Raw genomic sequence first — 17,053 nt, 5'->3', positions numbered from 1 at the left:
ACATCTTCTGCTCCTCTGAAACCCTGACCTCTGCCCTGTCTTGTCTCCTCTGTCCATGACACCTGTATGTCAGAAACAAAATTTACTGAGTCTAGTGAGTGTCCCAGAGTCCAGTGATGCCTCCCTCTGTGGGCCTCTTGGATTCTAGGATCATCCCCCTCCTAGTAGGCATCCTCTTGCTGGAGACACAAACAACAGAGATGGGGCATCGGAACTTTGTCCACCTAGAGTGGTACCAGGTGGAAACTCAGACCCAGAGACCTAAATTCCTCTCCACCACCCAGCAGGGAGACTCCACTTGGCCTCTCTGGCTTCAGCTTCCCCATTGGTAATGGGACAACACACGCTAATGCAGTGGTGACAATGACTGTACATGTTAATCCACACAAAGTGCCCCCTAAGGCCTAGGACACACTTAATGACCAATAACCACTGTCAGTGACTAAAAGGGTGCAATGGAGCAGAGCCAGGGGCTCGGCCTGTCTTCCCTCTCTCTTTGTCTCCCAGGGGGCACCTGGGTCAGCACATTCCCACGTGGTAGCATCAGATGCTGAGGACAGGGAAGGGATGGTGATCCCATAAGCCCCAGGCTCTCCCAGACCATCTCGGATCCTGGAAAACTGACCATTACAAATAATAATAGCCACTGTCAATCAAGTACTTACCAACTACAAAACTCAGTAGTAAGCACTTTATAAACATTATCTCCCGTCTATTGGTGTTGATCCACTTTTCAAATGTTTATTGGACACCTGACCAAGTACAGATGGGAGCAGTTCCGAGATGCCTGCTTCAAAGAGCTTATTCTCTGTGTCTCTGAAAGGCAAATGTCCTTGGAGAAGCAGCTCACCAGGCTGTAAGCAAGTCATTTACATAGTAGCATGAATTAGTTAATCAGATACTAGCCATTAGGTATGAAACACCCTGTGTTGTTGATGAGGATGATGATAGAGGAGGAAGCAGCAGAGTTCTGGACCACCCACAGGAAGGGTGGGCCCAGATACAGCACCTGGGGTGCTTGTGTTTCGCTAGAGGGCAAAGGGAGGGAGCAAAGAAAACCAGAGGGGAGCCCCAGTTCACCAAGGGTACAAAGGCCCTGCCCTTGTCCCTGCCTTTCTCCCTGCACTGAGATCTGGAGAGATTTGGGGGCAGAAGGAGACAGAGCCCTGCTTTGAGAGACCCTTGGCCTGGTGGGGAGACAGCTTGTGAGTTGCTATGCCCACTTGTCCCCACACAGATGGCTTTCTGTGCGAGAACCGAACAAAGCTTGGCTAGTCATGTGTGTCTCAGAGCTACACGTTACCCACCTGTGAAATGGCAGGGGAGGCTGTAAGGCTAGAGAATCAAAGCCTGAAATACCAGGAACATCTGGCATGGACATTTAAGGAAAGATTGAATGCCACAATTAAATTTTATCTGTGTGGCTCTTGGTTTGATAATCATATGTTTTATTTAGTCCATACGCATCATCTGTGGTTTCAACCTCTGTATCTGCTTCTATGAGGGACAACGATCAGGTTGACACATTTGATGGGGTGCCACATGTCTGTGATTGGTGTTTCCTCTTCCTTTGCAGAGGTCTTGGATCACTAATCCCCCCAATAAAAAGCCCCTCAGAGGGAGAAGGTGAGAGGACTGAGTTCAAGAAGCAGCTTCTGGTGGGAGAAGAATGCACAGAGAAGAGGCGACACTTGGGGAACTAAACCCACATGAGTTAGTACAGGAAGGGTTTGGATTTCCATCTTTTAAGGGAAGGAGGGTCAGGTGGACTGGTGTAAGCAGCCCAGGCTAGAGAGAGGCAGGTCATTTAGGAAGAAAAGACCCACCAGGCTGGAGCAGTCATGAGTAGAGAGTGACCTTGGATAGAGGGACCAGGTTTATAGAGGTATCAGGGAGACATTGAGGGCTGTTGAGCCAGGGGGATCCTAGGCGACACATGTTTGAGGAGACAGAACCTAGCCCCATGTGGGTAGGACTGGGTGGTAGGGAGGCTAGAGACAGCAGGAGAGGGGAGGAGCTTCTCTGAGCAAAGTAATTATCTCTAAAATTAGAGAAAATGAGCTGGGCTATTTGGATGACATCAACCCAGGTCCTGCCAGCCCTCCTCAGCAGATGGACCAGAACTTGAGCACATTTGCCTATGAATCCCCAGGAGTGGCCTCCTTGTACCCTTGAGTGGGTTCAGGTAGGTAGTACCGTCAGCCAGAGCCAGTTTGGATTGACTACAGTCCCCAAGGGGACTTAGCCACAATCAGACCGCTCAAAAGGCAGGACGGGTACTCAGCAGGTTTGCTGCTGATGAGGCCAAAGGTGAGCTCATTCTGAGGAGCTGGAGTATAAAGGACAGAGGAGTGTCCTGGTGGCAGCTCTGCTCCCATCTAGCCATGTGGCATCCCTGGAAAAGAGGGTCTTCCAGGGAAGCCTGTCCCTTGCCATCTTCTCCACTGGTTCTCTGGCCAGGAATACTTCTTCTCAGTGTGCTTGACCATCTTCCTCACCCGACTCCACACCTCTGGTGTAGTTGTGGACTTGGGACTCTGAGGAGCGGTGTCAAGGTCTCAACTGGACCACTCACCACTTGTGGGATAATGGGTAGGGCTTTACCTTCCTCACCCTCCGTTTCCACAGCTCCAAGGAGAGGGACATCAGTGCCTGCTGTACCTTCTCCCCAAGGTGGGTGGGAGACACCTTGTAAATGATAATAATGAAGATGACAGTGGTGATGGCAGCTAACACTTAGGCAAGGTTCACTCTGCCAGCTACTGTTCTAAGCACTTCGCATACATTAGTTCATTTAACCCTCACAACAGCCTGAAGGTCGGCACTACTATTTCCCCACTTTGCAGATGAAACACCAAGGCCCAAGGAAGTTGGGCAGTTCCCTCAGGGCTGCGGAGCAGTGAGTAGCTGTTCCATGCAGATGCAGGCAGTGTGGCTATGGCCTATAGCCTGTTCCCTGAACATCCCACAGCCCGGCTCTCTGGAGCATAGTGTCTGCCTGGCCCGGGTACATGTGTCCAGTTCTTACCTCCCATAACCTATGGTTTCTGTCCTCTTCTGTCCCTCCAACTGCTGAACCACAGCATGAAACACTGAACTTGTCACATTCTGTCCCTCTCATCCCTGAGCACTCAAGGTCTCCAATCCTGATTGTCCCAATTTACGCATTTTCAATGTATTCCTGCTCAATTATCGTTCAGGGGAGGGGGCAGTGGCTCCAGCCAGTGGCTGAATGGGGCAAGCCTTCATCCAGCATCCTTGAGAGCACAGAAGCAGGGGAGGCTCTAACTAGTTGGGCCTGAGACAACGTCCTTTCCCAAATGACTCTCAGCAATTACCCAGAAGTCCCTCTGTGTGGGGCGTCTGCCACACATAGGGATAGAGGAAGACAGGACTTGCCATGAAGGACTTCTCCATGTAGCAAAGATTTGTCACTTTTACTCAATCCTGAGTAGAAGGCGGGCTCCGGGAGCAGCTGAGTTTTGTGCTCACGTTAGCTGATTGTTAGGTGGGTTAAGAACTTTAGCAAGATTGGAACTCAAAGTCCTGGTCCAAAGGGCTAGGAATGTGCCTCAGTAAAGTACCTGCTATATAAATGTGAGGAACTGAGTTCAGATCTCTAGTACCCACATAAAAAGCCAGATGTGACAGTGTGTGCCTGGGTTCACTTTGAGATGTTGTCTCAGGCCCTACTAGTCAGAGCCTCTCCTGCTTCCATGCTCTCAAGGATGCTGGATGAAGGATTGCCCCAGTCAGCCACCGGCAGGAGCCAGTGCCCCCTCCCCTGGACTATGATGAGCAAGAATCTCAGCACTGGGAAACAGAGACAGGAGTATCCGAGGGACTTGAAGGGCAATTAGTCTAGCTGAAATGAATTGGTAAGCCCCAGGTTCAATGAGAGACCCTTTCTCAAAAAAAAAAAAAAAAAAAATAGTGAGAAATTTACCTCTCTGCTCTACACATGCAGATACACACGCACGCACACACACACACACAGCACACACACCACACACTACACACCACACACACACCACACACACCACACACACACACACACAAACATACAGACACACCTCACACACATATACCACCACACACACCACAACACACACACACACACACACACCACAGACACCATACACCACACACACACACACACAAACATACAGACACACCTCACACACACACACACACACACACTACACACCACACACCACACACACACACACACCACAGACACCATACACCACACACACACCACACACACCACACACACACACACACAAACATACAGACACACCTCACACACATATACCACCACACACACCACAACACACACACACACACACACACCACAGACACCATACACCACACACACACACACACAAACATACAGACACACCTCACACACACACACACACACACCACAGACACCATACACCACACACACACCACACACACCACACACACCACACACACACACACAAACATACAGACACACCTCACACACACACACACAGCACACACACCACACACTACACACCACACACACACACACACACACACACAGCACACACAGCACACACTACACACCACACACACACACACACACACACACACACACATCCTGGTTCAAGGTTCAAGGCTGAGGCTTTGACTCTTGCTGATGAAAATGTAGCAGTCTATCAGTTTCCATTGCTCCAGCTCATCATCCATCAAGGGCGGACACAGGCACAAGGCTCTCCATGGCCAAAGTTTAAGACTCAGGTGGCCAGCTAAACAAGCCATCAACCATCTGAGAGAGCCAAAGTTTGCCTCATCTGCAGAAGCAGTGTCCAGGATGTTTATCACTCGGTCATCAGAAGACCAGCTCCCAGGGGCTCCCACGTACTCCATGCTCGCCCTAGGCCAGCTGAATAGAGGGTATGCTGTCCCTGTCTCCTACTGTCCCCAGACAGCTCTCCCTGTCCTTGTCAGACCTCCATTTGCCAGATGGTAGGAAGGGCTGGGAGCTAAAGTCCAGGGCACGATTTCTCTGGCCTCCTCTCTTTAACACCCCCATGTTTAATTTGTATTTTTTATTGAATTGAAATTTATATAACATAAAATTATAACTATGTTGGTGAACAAACAATTCAGTAGCATTTGGTATATTCCCAATGGTATATAACAACCACGTCTATCTAGTTTTCAAATATTTCATCACATCAAGAGGAAACCATTCATGCATTGCCCTCCACCCTCTTTCCCCTGCATTGTCTGTGTGGCTTTACCTAATCTGGACATTTCGTATGGATGGATTATGCAGTACAGGACCCTTTGGGTTAATTTCTTTCACTTAGCCTGATTTTTTCCAAGGCTCATTCACTCAGTAACACAGCTCACTATAGCATTCTTTTCATGTCTAAAAACTATTCCTTGTAAGAATATACCGTGTCCCCCATTTTCACCCGCCCTCTCACTGATGGATATTTGGACTATTTTGCACTGTTTCTGAGTTGCTATGTTGAGTGTACTGTTTGAACATCTGGTTCCAGTTCCTTTGCATGTAGCTCAAGGAATGGAATCTCAGGATCCCATGGCAATTCCAAGGAACCAGAATATAAAACATTCCCACCAGCAACATACAAAGATTTCAACTTCTCTACATCCTCATCAGCATCTGTTACTGCCTGGATTTTTCTTAATTTATAGTTGTACTTATCAACCATTTGTACACATTTAGATAAAAGTCCATTGGGGCCCTTTGCACACATCTTAACCAGGCTGTCCTTTTCTTGTTGATTGTAAGAGTTCCTTACACATTAGGAACACTAGACTCCTATCAGAGAATCCCCAACCCCAGCATTGTTGTTTGAGAGGTCTTATTGTGTGTCCCAAGCTGGCTTTGAACTCACAAACCTCTACTTCAGTCTCTCAGGTGCTGGGATAACCATGTACACCACCATGCCTGACTCTTCCCACTTTCTTGATAAAGCATGGTGTGAAGCAATTTCCTGTGAATTGAAGCATGCCCTCCTAGAGGGAGGAGAGAGGCTTATAAGACTCAGGACACTCTTGAAACTTACCAGGCTCAGAAAGCACAGAAAATTCCAAGACTCCCAAGGCTCCCCATAGTTATATCACCAGTAAACAACTGCTGCAGAGAGGAGCATTCTCCTAAGGCTGACTGCAGGAGGCTCCAACAGCTTGATTCGTCACTCATGCTGAGGCACGCTTTCTGCTAATGCAGCTGCTTTGCTTCTGTAAGTCACCCCTCATCTCTATTCCTGTCAGTAACCCTAATAAACACACTGGTTCGCTAAGCTTGAACCAGGTAGAAGTGCTTCTTTTGGTCTGTCACCACAGTCCTATCTGGGGGTAAAGAGACGTTTGTACAAGTTTCTCCAGGAAAAGCCACACAAGTGCCCTTTAACTCACCTTAGAGCCTTACAGAAAAATGCTGCTCATGGTGGTTCACACCTGTAATCCCAAGACTTGAGGAAGGAAGATTATCAGGAGTTCAAGACCAGCCTGGACTATAGAAATCCAAAAATTAAAAAAACCCAAAACAAAACAAAAAAAAAGTTTTTTAAAAGTTTTTTTAAACTTTTATGAAATCCAATAAATTCAATAATTCAATTTATCTGCTTTTTTCTGTTCTACTCTATAGCTCTAACCCAGAGTCATGCAGATTTACCCTTATATTCTCCTCTAAGAGTTCTACGGCTTAACTGTATTTATGTGTTTCATCCATTTCATTCATTTTTGTAGATGATATAAGAGGTATGAGTGCCCAGCTTTGAGTGTTTCTGCCTCTCCCAGCAGCCTAAGGTCACCTCCTGAGCAGCCTCCTGGGTTGACCTCCAGTAAGTTGACCTGCCCAGGAAGGCTGTGCACACGTGCGTGTGCATGCGCGCACTCATGGATCACACTGTCATTAGACTGTGGAGCGTTTGGGGAGGTGGACAGACTGACAGAAACACACCTCTGACATCACTTAAAGTCAGTTTATTTCATATACAGCAAGAACTCAGAATCCTTAGGTCAAGTAAGGGAGGGACAAGGTGGTGCCATTCTTAAGAATATACCAGAGACAAGAGTAAGTCCACATACTGGACTCAGCTCACAGCAACAGCACTCCAGAATCAGGTGCCCCTAGAGGACACAGTCCCAAAGAGGAGACCCCATCTACTGCCTTCATCAAGGACTGTGATCTTAGCACTCCCTCCCTTAAAGTGGTAGTGATCATGACATGAAACAGCCTGGACCTGCAGCCAGCCAGGCCTGAGCTGGTTCATAGGTGAGTGACTAGGCTAGTTCAGCCACGCTGAGGACCAGGCTGCCTATTTGTCCCAAGGATGTGGCTTGCACCTTCCCTACAGAATTAGGTGGGAATTAGAGGAAATGTGTGCAGGGTGCATGGTGGTCTGGCACAGAGTAGATGCTTGGCAGGTAGAAGTAGGAAGCACTGACAATAAAGGTAGTGACACAAGATGGCAAGAGCATCTCTTCTCCCCCACTTGGCTCTGAGAATAGAAGTGCACAGATCTGAGAGTGAGCACATTTTCTTCTACAAACACCTTGTTAAGACCTCTGGTTACAAGGCTCTGGATTCAATGCCAGCACTCTGGAAGGGGCAGAAAATCTCAGACTATTGAGAATTTTACCTAATCCCCTTCTCTCCACCCCCCTACCCCCCGGCTCTGGGAAGGATTATGTCTTCCTTAGGCCAGTAATGGCTTGTGCTTCCAAATCCTCTTGTCAGCTGAAGGTAGGAGAACTCATAAGCCCAATGGGTCTACTGGCACAGGAAGGGTAACTGTTAATCAGAACTTGAAAATGGATAGTGGATAGTCAAGTGTTCATAGACAGTCCTAAAACTCAGGGATGCGAGGTTCAGGTATAGCAGGCATCTCTGGGCGGTGGAAGAAACATTGTTTCTCCAGGCACTGAAGTAAGTGGGGTGGCAGGCTTATCGGGTGATCTTCCTGGCTGGAGTTCCGATGGCAGCACTCTTGTCCTGGGAGTCTCTGAGGTCTCCTGCTCGTGATCCTCTGGTCTTGGGCTGGCTGCTTCGGGAGGTGCTAGAACTACCCGCCGCAACGCCAGCAGCAAGATCAGAGTTCACAGAGCTTGGATGATAACCATAGGTGCCATAGCTGCTGCTGCTAATGACAGCTGAAGAAGAGCCAAGAACAGGTGTCCATCAGCAAGTGACAAGAGCTACGGTAATTTCTGTCTCAAAGACACCCTATTTAATCCCACAGCAACCCTCGGAAGTCAAGATACATAACCAAGGCAATGAATGATATCTTATCATGTGCCATTCTGTGTGATGAGAGGACAGCATAGAACAGACATGGTGCTTGTCCTCTGGGACACCCTAAGGAAGCGCCCATTCCCAAGACTTTCTCTGCACAATAGTGTCCCAGGGGAGAGACCGCATGAAGAGAGATGGGTGTGATTTCAGTGATGTTTGCCAGGGCACAAAAAAGGTAAATGTCCTTCTGAAGCCAGAGAACATTCACAGGGCAGTACCAGAAACTTCAGGACGAAGTGATACAATGATTAGAGGTGTAGTGCTGTGCCCCAGGGCCCCTGGCTTTCTCAGCCCAACCCATCGCAAGGATACTCACAGATGCTCACAGAGGATGGGTTCTCTCCAGACATCCTGCAAGACATAAAGTTAAAAGATGAAGCCACAGAGAGTAGTGCATACACCCATAATCTCGACACTCCAGGGACTGAGATGGAAGGAGAACCATGCATCTGAGGCTAGCCTGGGCTACAGAGTAAGACCCTGCCTCAAGCAAGCAAACTGAACAAAAAAAAAGGATAAAACTTCAAGGATTCATTCAGCCGAGCTGCAGTGGGCTCCTGCTCTTCTGTGATTTTTCTTGTTTTTCAAAGTTCCATTCTACAGATGGGAAAATAGAGGCATTGCATGATTTACTGGGACCACATCTGTAGCATGATCTGTCTAACCCCACATTTCTATTCATGGCACCACACAGTCACCTGTGCATATAAACAGCACTAGACATCCCCTTGCAAGAGGTAACATCTGAGTTCACTGGGCAAACCACAGCCTCCTTCTCTCATGCTGTGGCCAACACTGTCCTCACCTTCCTGCTATCACACGACCCCTCAGCCAGAGCACCCTGCCAGTTCTCCCTTGGCACCATAGTGTTGCCCTCCAGGCCCCACCTGCACTCCTCGCCCTCCAGCAGCTTGCGGTAGGTGGCGATCTCAATGTCCAGGGCCAGTTTCAGGCCCATGAGCTCCTGATACTCGCGCATCATCCGGGCCAGCTCATCCTTGGCCTGGTGCAGGGCACCTTCCAACTCATCCAGCTTGGCCCGGGCATCCTTGAGGGCGCTGTCCCCTTGCTGCTCAGCATCAGCAATGGTCGTCTCCAGGTTGGAGCACTGGGAGTGAGGGGGGCAGAGAACAGAGAGTGTCAGAATGTCAAATAAGACCTAGGTCATACCAGCCATGATGGTCAGTATCAACTTGGCTGAACCTAGAATCACCTGGGACAAACCCCTGCCTGTGCCTGTGAGGGACTGCTTGGTTCAGTTGGTCAAGGTGGAAAGGTCCTGGGTTGTCCAAAGAAGAAGAAAGCTAACAGAGCACAAACTTTCATGATCCTGTGCTTTCTGACTCCGGCTATAACTTCACCAATTGCCTCAAGTGCCTGTTGCCAGGACTTCCCCACCAGGATGTACTCTTGAACAGTGAGCCAAAATAAACTCTTTTTCCCATAAGTTGCTTTGGTCAGGATATTTTATCACAGCAACAAAAAAATAAACGAAGGCATTGGGTAAATAGCACCTTGACCTCATACAGATGAGGCTCAAGGCACGATAAGGAGCTACAAAGCCAGCATAAGAGCCCAGGCCTTCTGTTGCAGAGGAAGGTTTAAAGTCATGGACCAAAATAAAGCTGTGGGCTGGAGGACGGTTGAGTGGTAAAAGTACATACTGTGCAAGCAGGAGGGAGGGTTCAGATCCCAGAACAGACGTAAAAAGCCAAGCGTGGTCACACATATCTACAACCCCAGTACTGTGGATAAGAGTGGAGATAGGAAGATCACTGGGGCATGCTGGATACCAGCCTAGCTCTAAGTGCAGTGAGAGACTCCATTTAAAGGCAATAAGGCAGAACAAGCCCATCACTAGGAGAGGTGAATATATTTATATATTAGAAAGCGATAGAGCAGGATACCGTCAGTCCTCTGGCTTCCGTGCACACACAGGCATAAGAACCTGCACGCACGTGTGCATATACGCCATGCTCACACAAACAGCACTCACTCACATACATACAATTTTTTAAAGTAAAATTTTAAAAAAGGACTTGTGATGAGATTCTTGTGAGCTGCTGCAATTCAGGAGTGCAGGAAAAAGCTTCAATGGTGCAGAAGTCATCTGGTGTCTGAGGCTGAGGCCATCATGACCACAGGATCCAGCCCAGCAGATCCAGGAGAATCATGCCCAAGACTCCAGCCATGCTATCCCCAAAGATCAGACAGCATGCTTAGAGTCACAGACTCTGAGAAACACCAAGAGCTGCTGTGATTTCACATGCTAATGGGAGGCGGGGTCCTAATGGAATCTGTGAGCCAGACAACTCAAAAGCCTTATAGCTGTCCCTGTGCCCTGCCCCTCCATGTCACAAGAGGGTCCTGGAAGTCCATGGAAGAGGAGAGCAGGCTCTAACAATTCCATCACTAACAGAGATGACCTGGTTCTTCAGAGAGTCCCCAGAAGATTCCCCGCCCCCAACGCACACACATCTCTAAAATATCTCTCCATTGACATAGCATTTAGGAATTCCGGCTTTCAGGTAAGATCAGTAAAAAGAAAAGGGCTCCATGGCACAGGGCAGGGGAATTCAGGACTTCATCAGCTGCCGTGTCCCTTCACTAAGGCCATGTCCCACCACAAGGACAGAAACGCAATGTGGCCACAGAGGGCCTTATCACACCCCACACATCCAGCTGGTGTTTCATGCAGTTGGAAGGAGGAAGCCTAGGGCCTGCTCCCAGAGAGACATACCTGAAGGGTATAGGACAGGTGGGACACCTGGGTTTGAATCCTGCCCTGTTAATAAACAGCTGGGAGCCCTAGGCAAGTCACTGGCCCTCTCCAGCCCCACTCCCTTAATCTGCACTTTGGTGAAGCCAGAGATAGGGTGGATTCTTGCCCATTCTGATGCAGGGGAAGGAGGCAGGGTGAGAAAGGGCCTGTGCTTAGCCCCTGAGATCTCAAGCCCAGGAGGGGAGGCTTGCTTCTTCCTCAATGGCAGGCCCTGTATCTCCATCACAGGGCTGAAACTGCACCTCTCATTCTTCACTGGGTTGCTGCCCACCTGCTTTTTCACATTAGTAATATCACAGCGGATCCTCTGGATAAGCCGGTTCAGCTCTGACATCTCATTCTCGGTGTGTTTCAGGTTGTCCCCATGGTGACCAGCCGCCAGTTGCAGCTCCTGGATCTAGTGTCCCAGAGGCAGGAAGGGGGTGATGAGACAAAGGAAAGGAGGAGGTCCTGGGAAAGCATGTCCACCACCAGGGAGATCCAGGTGACCCTGCAGTGAGGTAGTGGAACCGGTACCTCGGTGTCCTTCTAACTCTGACCAAGAAGTACCCCTCGGCCCATCCTCTAGGCAGAGCCTGTGCATGATCCCCCTTTCTGGTTTGTCTCCTGTCCCATGTCTTTCCCAGGTTCATTAAGCACTCTCCAGTGTGAGAGTTCGGACACCTCCTCTTCATTTGTCATCTTGTATTAAAAGAGGCTCCGTCTAAAGGCCCAGCTTGACTGTCCAGAGGATGCATGGATGCATCAGTGAGTGAGGTGGAGCAGATCCCTTCTCTCCTGAAACTCGCATTCCTGATTACAGTCCGAGGTGAAGGAAGCCTAGGGCACCTTTGTGTCCTAGGGAGGGGTTATAGGCCCTACTGTTAATGGTGTCCCCCTTCTTATGCCCAGCTCTCCAAGAAAGAGGAAACGACATGTCTGTGAGCAGGGAACAAAGGACAGGAGGGGACAGTGAGGATGGCCCACACCTGCCATCCTTGCTTAGTGGTGCTGTAGTTTAGACTGAGTATATCCACAAAAGCCCCATGTGCTAAAGGCTTGCACTATTAGGAGATGGTAAAATCTAGTAAATGAGGCCAGCAGGAGAAATTTAGGTCATGAGGGACATGTCCTTGAAGGACATACTGAAACCTGGGTCTCTCTGCCCCATGTTTCTCTGCCCCATGCTTGTGACCATCCTTCCTGTGGCACCTGTGGCATTTATGGGAATAAATGCATCTGTTTTACAATGGGAGGAGCTCAGTCTGTGTCTCCTAGAGGACCACCTGCCCCTCTCTGTTGAGTTTAATCGGTCCCTTTCGGATAGAATGCCATTGGACCTTGACTGTAACCATCTCTCACTCAGGACTTCTGTGATGCTGGTAAAAGGACCCTTCCCAGGAAAGAACGAGGCCCTCCCCCCACTGGTACCCACCTTGGTCTGGTACAGGGCCTCCGTCTCAGCCTTGCTCTTCAGGGCGATGTCCTCGTAGTGGGAACGGACCTCGGCAATGATGCTGTCCAGGTCCAAGTCCCGGTTGTTGTCCATGGACAGAATGACAGAGGTCTCAGTGGCATGAGTCTGCAGTTGGGCGATCTCCTGAATTGGGGAGAGAGACAGAGTCAAGACCCTAGCTCCCCTCCTCTTCTCCATCTGTCTCTGGGCCTGTGGTCCCTGGAAGGATAGGTCAGCAGACCAAAGTGGGGAAAGTGCCCACTGAAGATGTGTTCACAGAGAGAGGGAGACGGGCCCATGGCAGCAGTAAGTACACTTTCAGCTGCTGGCAGTGGGAAGTGGAGACAGGAGGCTGCAGTGGGAGGCGGGCCACATAGGAGGAAGAATGGGTTCCTGCGGCTTCACAGAACCCAAGCAGCTTTACTCAATAGGATCTCATGGAGCCATTTTTTCCCTGCCTATGGGCAAGGCCATTGCCCAGATCTACTACCTCTCGTATGTCTGGGGACAGGATCCTGTATTTGCATTGTTGGTTAGTGCTGGGATCACACTTAGCCCTGGAAGCATCTTTCTCTGAGGTGATCGTAAGTCCCTCCCATTGATATCCCCCGGGAAGGGTCAGGTGAAACTCTTAACTGGAGCAAGATAGGAGTATGGGGGATAGGAGTGTCCTCACCGCATCATACAGACATTTGAGGAACTTGATGTCTTTATCCAGAGAGTCTACTTTGGCCTGAAGCTCTACCTTGACCATGTAGGCTGCATCTGCATCCTGCCAAGAAGCCCCACAGTATCACCGGTACATCCCTCGCCACACCAACCACCCTGCCTCTGCCAATACCTCTGGCCCCACAGCATCTGACTTTAGTATTTGTCATCAAGAAAAGCTTGCTGACAAAGACAGTCGCCCCACATCTCTTCCTTTGTTTCACCCAGAGAACACACAGCCCAGAGAAGCGCTGCAGTTCCTCAGGCCACACAAGAAGACTGCGCTAAACCAAGCTCTCCTGATGCCCCAGCCAGGATTTTCTCTTGTCCTTCTCTGTCCAGTTTCTGTCTGTATTCTTCTTCTCCATCTGGTTGAGGCCACAACTCTGATCCCACCCCAATTGAGGCCCCAATGCCTTTACAGGTATCCTGGCTGAAGTCTTGCGCAGTCTTGCTAAGGATACAGGCACAAGAGAGACCAGAGCCTGTAGGTGCTTCTCCGCCCACCTTCTTGAGTAGCACAAACTCATTCTCTGCTGCAGTACGACGGGTGATCTCCACTTCATACCTGTGGGAGAGGAAAGATGACAGCAGAGGCTCCACCCTTCTGTCCTCTGTTAAGTGACCACGTTCTACTACAGGGCAAGCCCTGAGGCTAACTGGGGACTCTGTGGAGCCTCCGGCTGTTATGATTTGTATGTGACACATGCCCCACAGGCTCATATATTTCAACACTTGGTCCCTAGCTTGTGGCACTGTTTTGGAGACTGTGAAACCTATTAGTCATGGAACCTAGCTGGCAGCCACATGATGGGGGAGGGGAGCTAGGATCTGCTTCTGGCCCCCTGGTTGGCACCATGAAACAAGCCACTGCCACAAGGCCCCATCACCATGGAGCCACCAGCTGCCATGCCTTCCCCACCCAGGAGAATCATATCCTCTCAAACCATGAAACAAAATAAGACTCTCTTCCCTTAAGTGGCCTCTTGTCAGGTATTTGGTCACAGCACCTAGAAAAGGAGTTAATGCAGCAGGGGAGCCCTAAGACATCAGTGGTGAGAGTAAGTAGTCCTTGAGTTCCCTCATTGCATCCCAGGAAAATACCTAGATGTCTATGCAGTTTCCTAAGCAGCACCTGAACCACTAAGGAGTTCAATGAGCCCAGAACACCCACCTATCAGCCAGGGAAGATGTTATCACACAGGGTGCACTCTCCCATCTCCCTTCCCTATAGCTAGAGAAGGTCACGTGAGCTCCTAACTCTGGAGCTTGCTCCTTGCCCTCCTAAAACATGGAACATATTCAGTACGTGATCCAAGAATCTTTGGTGGCCCACTCACCTCTTCTTGTAGTCCTCTACCACATCCCTCATGCTCCTCAGCTCCGAGTCCAGCCTCAATTTTTCCCCAGACAGCAATTCTAGCTGTTTCCGCAGACTGCTGATGTGGCCCTCGTAAATGGGCTCCAGGTTCTTCCTGCAGCTGTTCAGGTCCAGCTGCTGCAGCAGCTCCCACTTGGTCTCCAGCACCTGGTTCTGTTGCTCCAGGAAGCGTACCTGCAACCCAAACCAACAGCCACCTGGAACTACACAGATCCTATCATGCCCCATAGACATATGCCATTGAATTCCCAAGAGAAATGAATTTTTTGCAAAATCCTCTGAGTCAAGCCCCGACTGTCCACTCTGAGAGACCCTTGTCAAGTGTTTCTTCCCAGCCTTCTGGACCACCATTCATGGAGAGCTTTTCCAGAGCCTTCTGGACCACCATTCATGGAGAGCTTTTCCAGAGGCAGACTCACAACCTTCTTCTATGACTTGACCCTGGCCCCAGGAGCCAAACTCCCTTAGGTCTGATCTAAGTGTGCCTTTCTGTGCTGTGAGTCCTGCCCTCTGATTTGTGCTTTATTCTCTCAGCCCTTTGGGTTCTTTGGAGACATGGGGATCTTCCAAGGTGCCCTTCAAGAGCCAACACTTCATTCTCAAACTAAGACTACCTCTAGCAGGTTTATCAGCTTCTCTATAAGATCCCCAGTGATGGGAACTTTCATTTATTCCCCCATTCTATGTAAATCTGTTCTTCCTCCCTTGCGATGAGGGACCACCCACCCAGGCCCAGTCACACCCATCCATCCATGTTGCCCAGGCCACAGGGAAAGTGCTCCATCAGACTGCCTGATGCCCTCCTATAAGACTCACCTTGTCAATGAAGGAGGCAAATTTGTCGTTCAGAGCCTTAATCTGCTCCCGCTCCTGAGCACGTATTTTCTGGATCTCTGGGTCCAGCTCCACACTGAGGGGGGCCAGCAGGCTTTTGTTGACACTGACATGGTGGATGCCCCAAGGTAGACACACAGATGGACAGGTGGGTCCCAGGGTCACACTGCCAAACATGCTACCAGCAAAGCCACTGGCCCGACCTGCTCCATACCCAGAGCCATGTCCTAAGCTGTGCCTTGTAGCCCGAGCACCGCTGCCTGCCACATTGAAGGAAATAGGCCGGTTGCCTCTAAGACTATAGAGGCTCCTGCTGCCAAAGCCTGTCCCAGCCTCATGACCAGAGACCCAGTAAGAAGCCACACTGCCCACAGTCTTCCTTGGCACCACTGCAGAAAGCACACTGAAGTTGCCCTTGTCACCACTGGACCTGATGTTCAGTTGCCGACTCATGGTGGAGGAGGTGGAGCTGACAGAGTTGGAGACACACAGTAGCCGAGGGCTGGAGAGCACAGACTGGGGTACTAGAGGGCTGCCCCCTTTTTATTCCTGCTGAGCCAGGACACCGGAAAAGGGCGTCTCTGCACTATCTCCTTGCCCTGCTGTAGCGCTGGGGCAATTTGCAGAGCATAGATCTCCAAGCCTTTGAGCAACAAAGCCTTTTAGATAGTAAACAGAATATGCTGCCTTTGCACACTACAGTGGTCTAATTTGGAATTTATCTGCTCCCTAATTAGGGACTTGCAGAGCTATCCCCCTTCGGCAATCTCTTAGCTTTCTTTTTCCAGGCTGCCTCCTTGCCTACCTACCAACAAGGTGCAGGGTAAATGCCTGCCTTTAGCCAAGGTGGCGTCCTCTGAACACCCCAGGCTTCCTCTCCAAAGAAACCATCTCCTATCATCTGGTCTTGTTGAGGAGCAGAGTACAGGGAAAGGAGATGGCTCTTCTCTGTTATTAAAGGTCTGGATCCAGAAAGAAGTTCTATGAAGTCATCCTTTGGGTTATTCTAAGGACCATAGCTGTCCAGTAATGGACAAGCCCCAAGAAGAAGGTAAAAATGATGTCAGTCTGCCTCCGACACAAACACTGTGTGAGCTTTGTGTTCTGGGCAGGGAAAGCCTGGCATAAGATGACCTCAAAGTTGTCCTTTCAACAGAGAGAACCTTCTCCAGCAGCTGCCATTTCCTCCACTGGAATTTTTTCTCCTAGCTGAGATTACCTGTCCATCCTGAAAGCTCAAGCAGGAACTGAGCTTTAACCCATCTCTAGAACACATCCTGGCTAAAGTTAGTCAGATGTAGTAACTCCTAGGTTTCACTCCTGGACTCCCAGGGTGTTATTCTGCTGATTTCCTGATAACTTCTGGGAACTGCTCAATTTTAGCGCAAAAACTATGAGTCCTTGAGAAGTTAGGGAGTCCTGATGGAGCGGAATATTTTTTTTAAGTATCTCAAAACAAGGTATCTGGCAAGTTTCCCACTGCAGGACACTGTCCACATAATTACATTAGGAAGGTTTGACAAGCTCTGATCAGGTAGAGGGTGGTAAACTGCTGCTTCTGAGGAGAGGTGGACAAAGAGGAGAGGACAAGCCGGGGTGAGAGGAAGAAGG

General features: G+C 49.6%; 1 protein-coding gene across 1 annotated transcript; it reads right to left on the bottom strand.

The window, feature by feature from the left end:
* Nucleotides 1–7,125: 7,125 nt before the first annotated feature.
* Nucleotides 7,126–15,950, bottom strand: Krt74 (keratin 74). The gene is made up of 9 exons (XM_008839974.3): nucleotides 15,425–15,950; nucleotides 14,568–14,782; nucleotides 13,735–13,795; nucleotides 13,196–13,291; nucleotides 12,499–12,663; nucleotides 11,356–11,481; nucleotides 9,190–9,410; nucleotides 8,619–8,653; nucleotides 7,126–8,160 (listed from the first exon to the last, which is right to left on the bottom strand). The coding sequence occupies exons 1-9, from the start codon at nucleotides 15,893–15,895 to the stop codon at nucleotides 7,955–7,957; spliced, it is 1,596 nt and encodes a 531-aa protein (XP_008838196.1). The 5' UTR covers nucleotides 15,896–15,950; the 3' UTR covers nucleotides 7,126–7,954.
* Between the last annotated feature and the right edge of the window lie 1,103 nt (nucleotides 15,951–17,053).

Source organism: Nannospalax galili, unplaced genomic scaffold (assembly GCF_000622305.1).
Source record: "Nannospalax galili isolate Female #2095 unplaced genomic scaffold, S.galili_v1.0 scaffold979, whole genome shotgun sequence".
In the NCBI taxonomy this organism is placed as follows: domain Eukaryota; kingdom Metazoa; phylum Chordata; class Mammalia; order Rodentia; family Spalacidae; genus Nannospalax; species Nannospalax galili.
The sequence above is the reverse complement of the archived record's forward strand: the minus strand, read 5'-3'. Positions and strand labels throughout refer to the sequence as shown.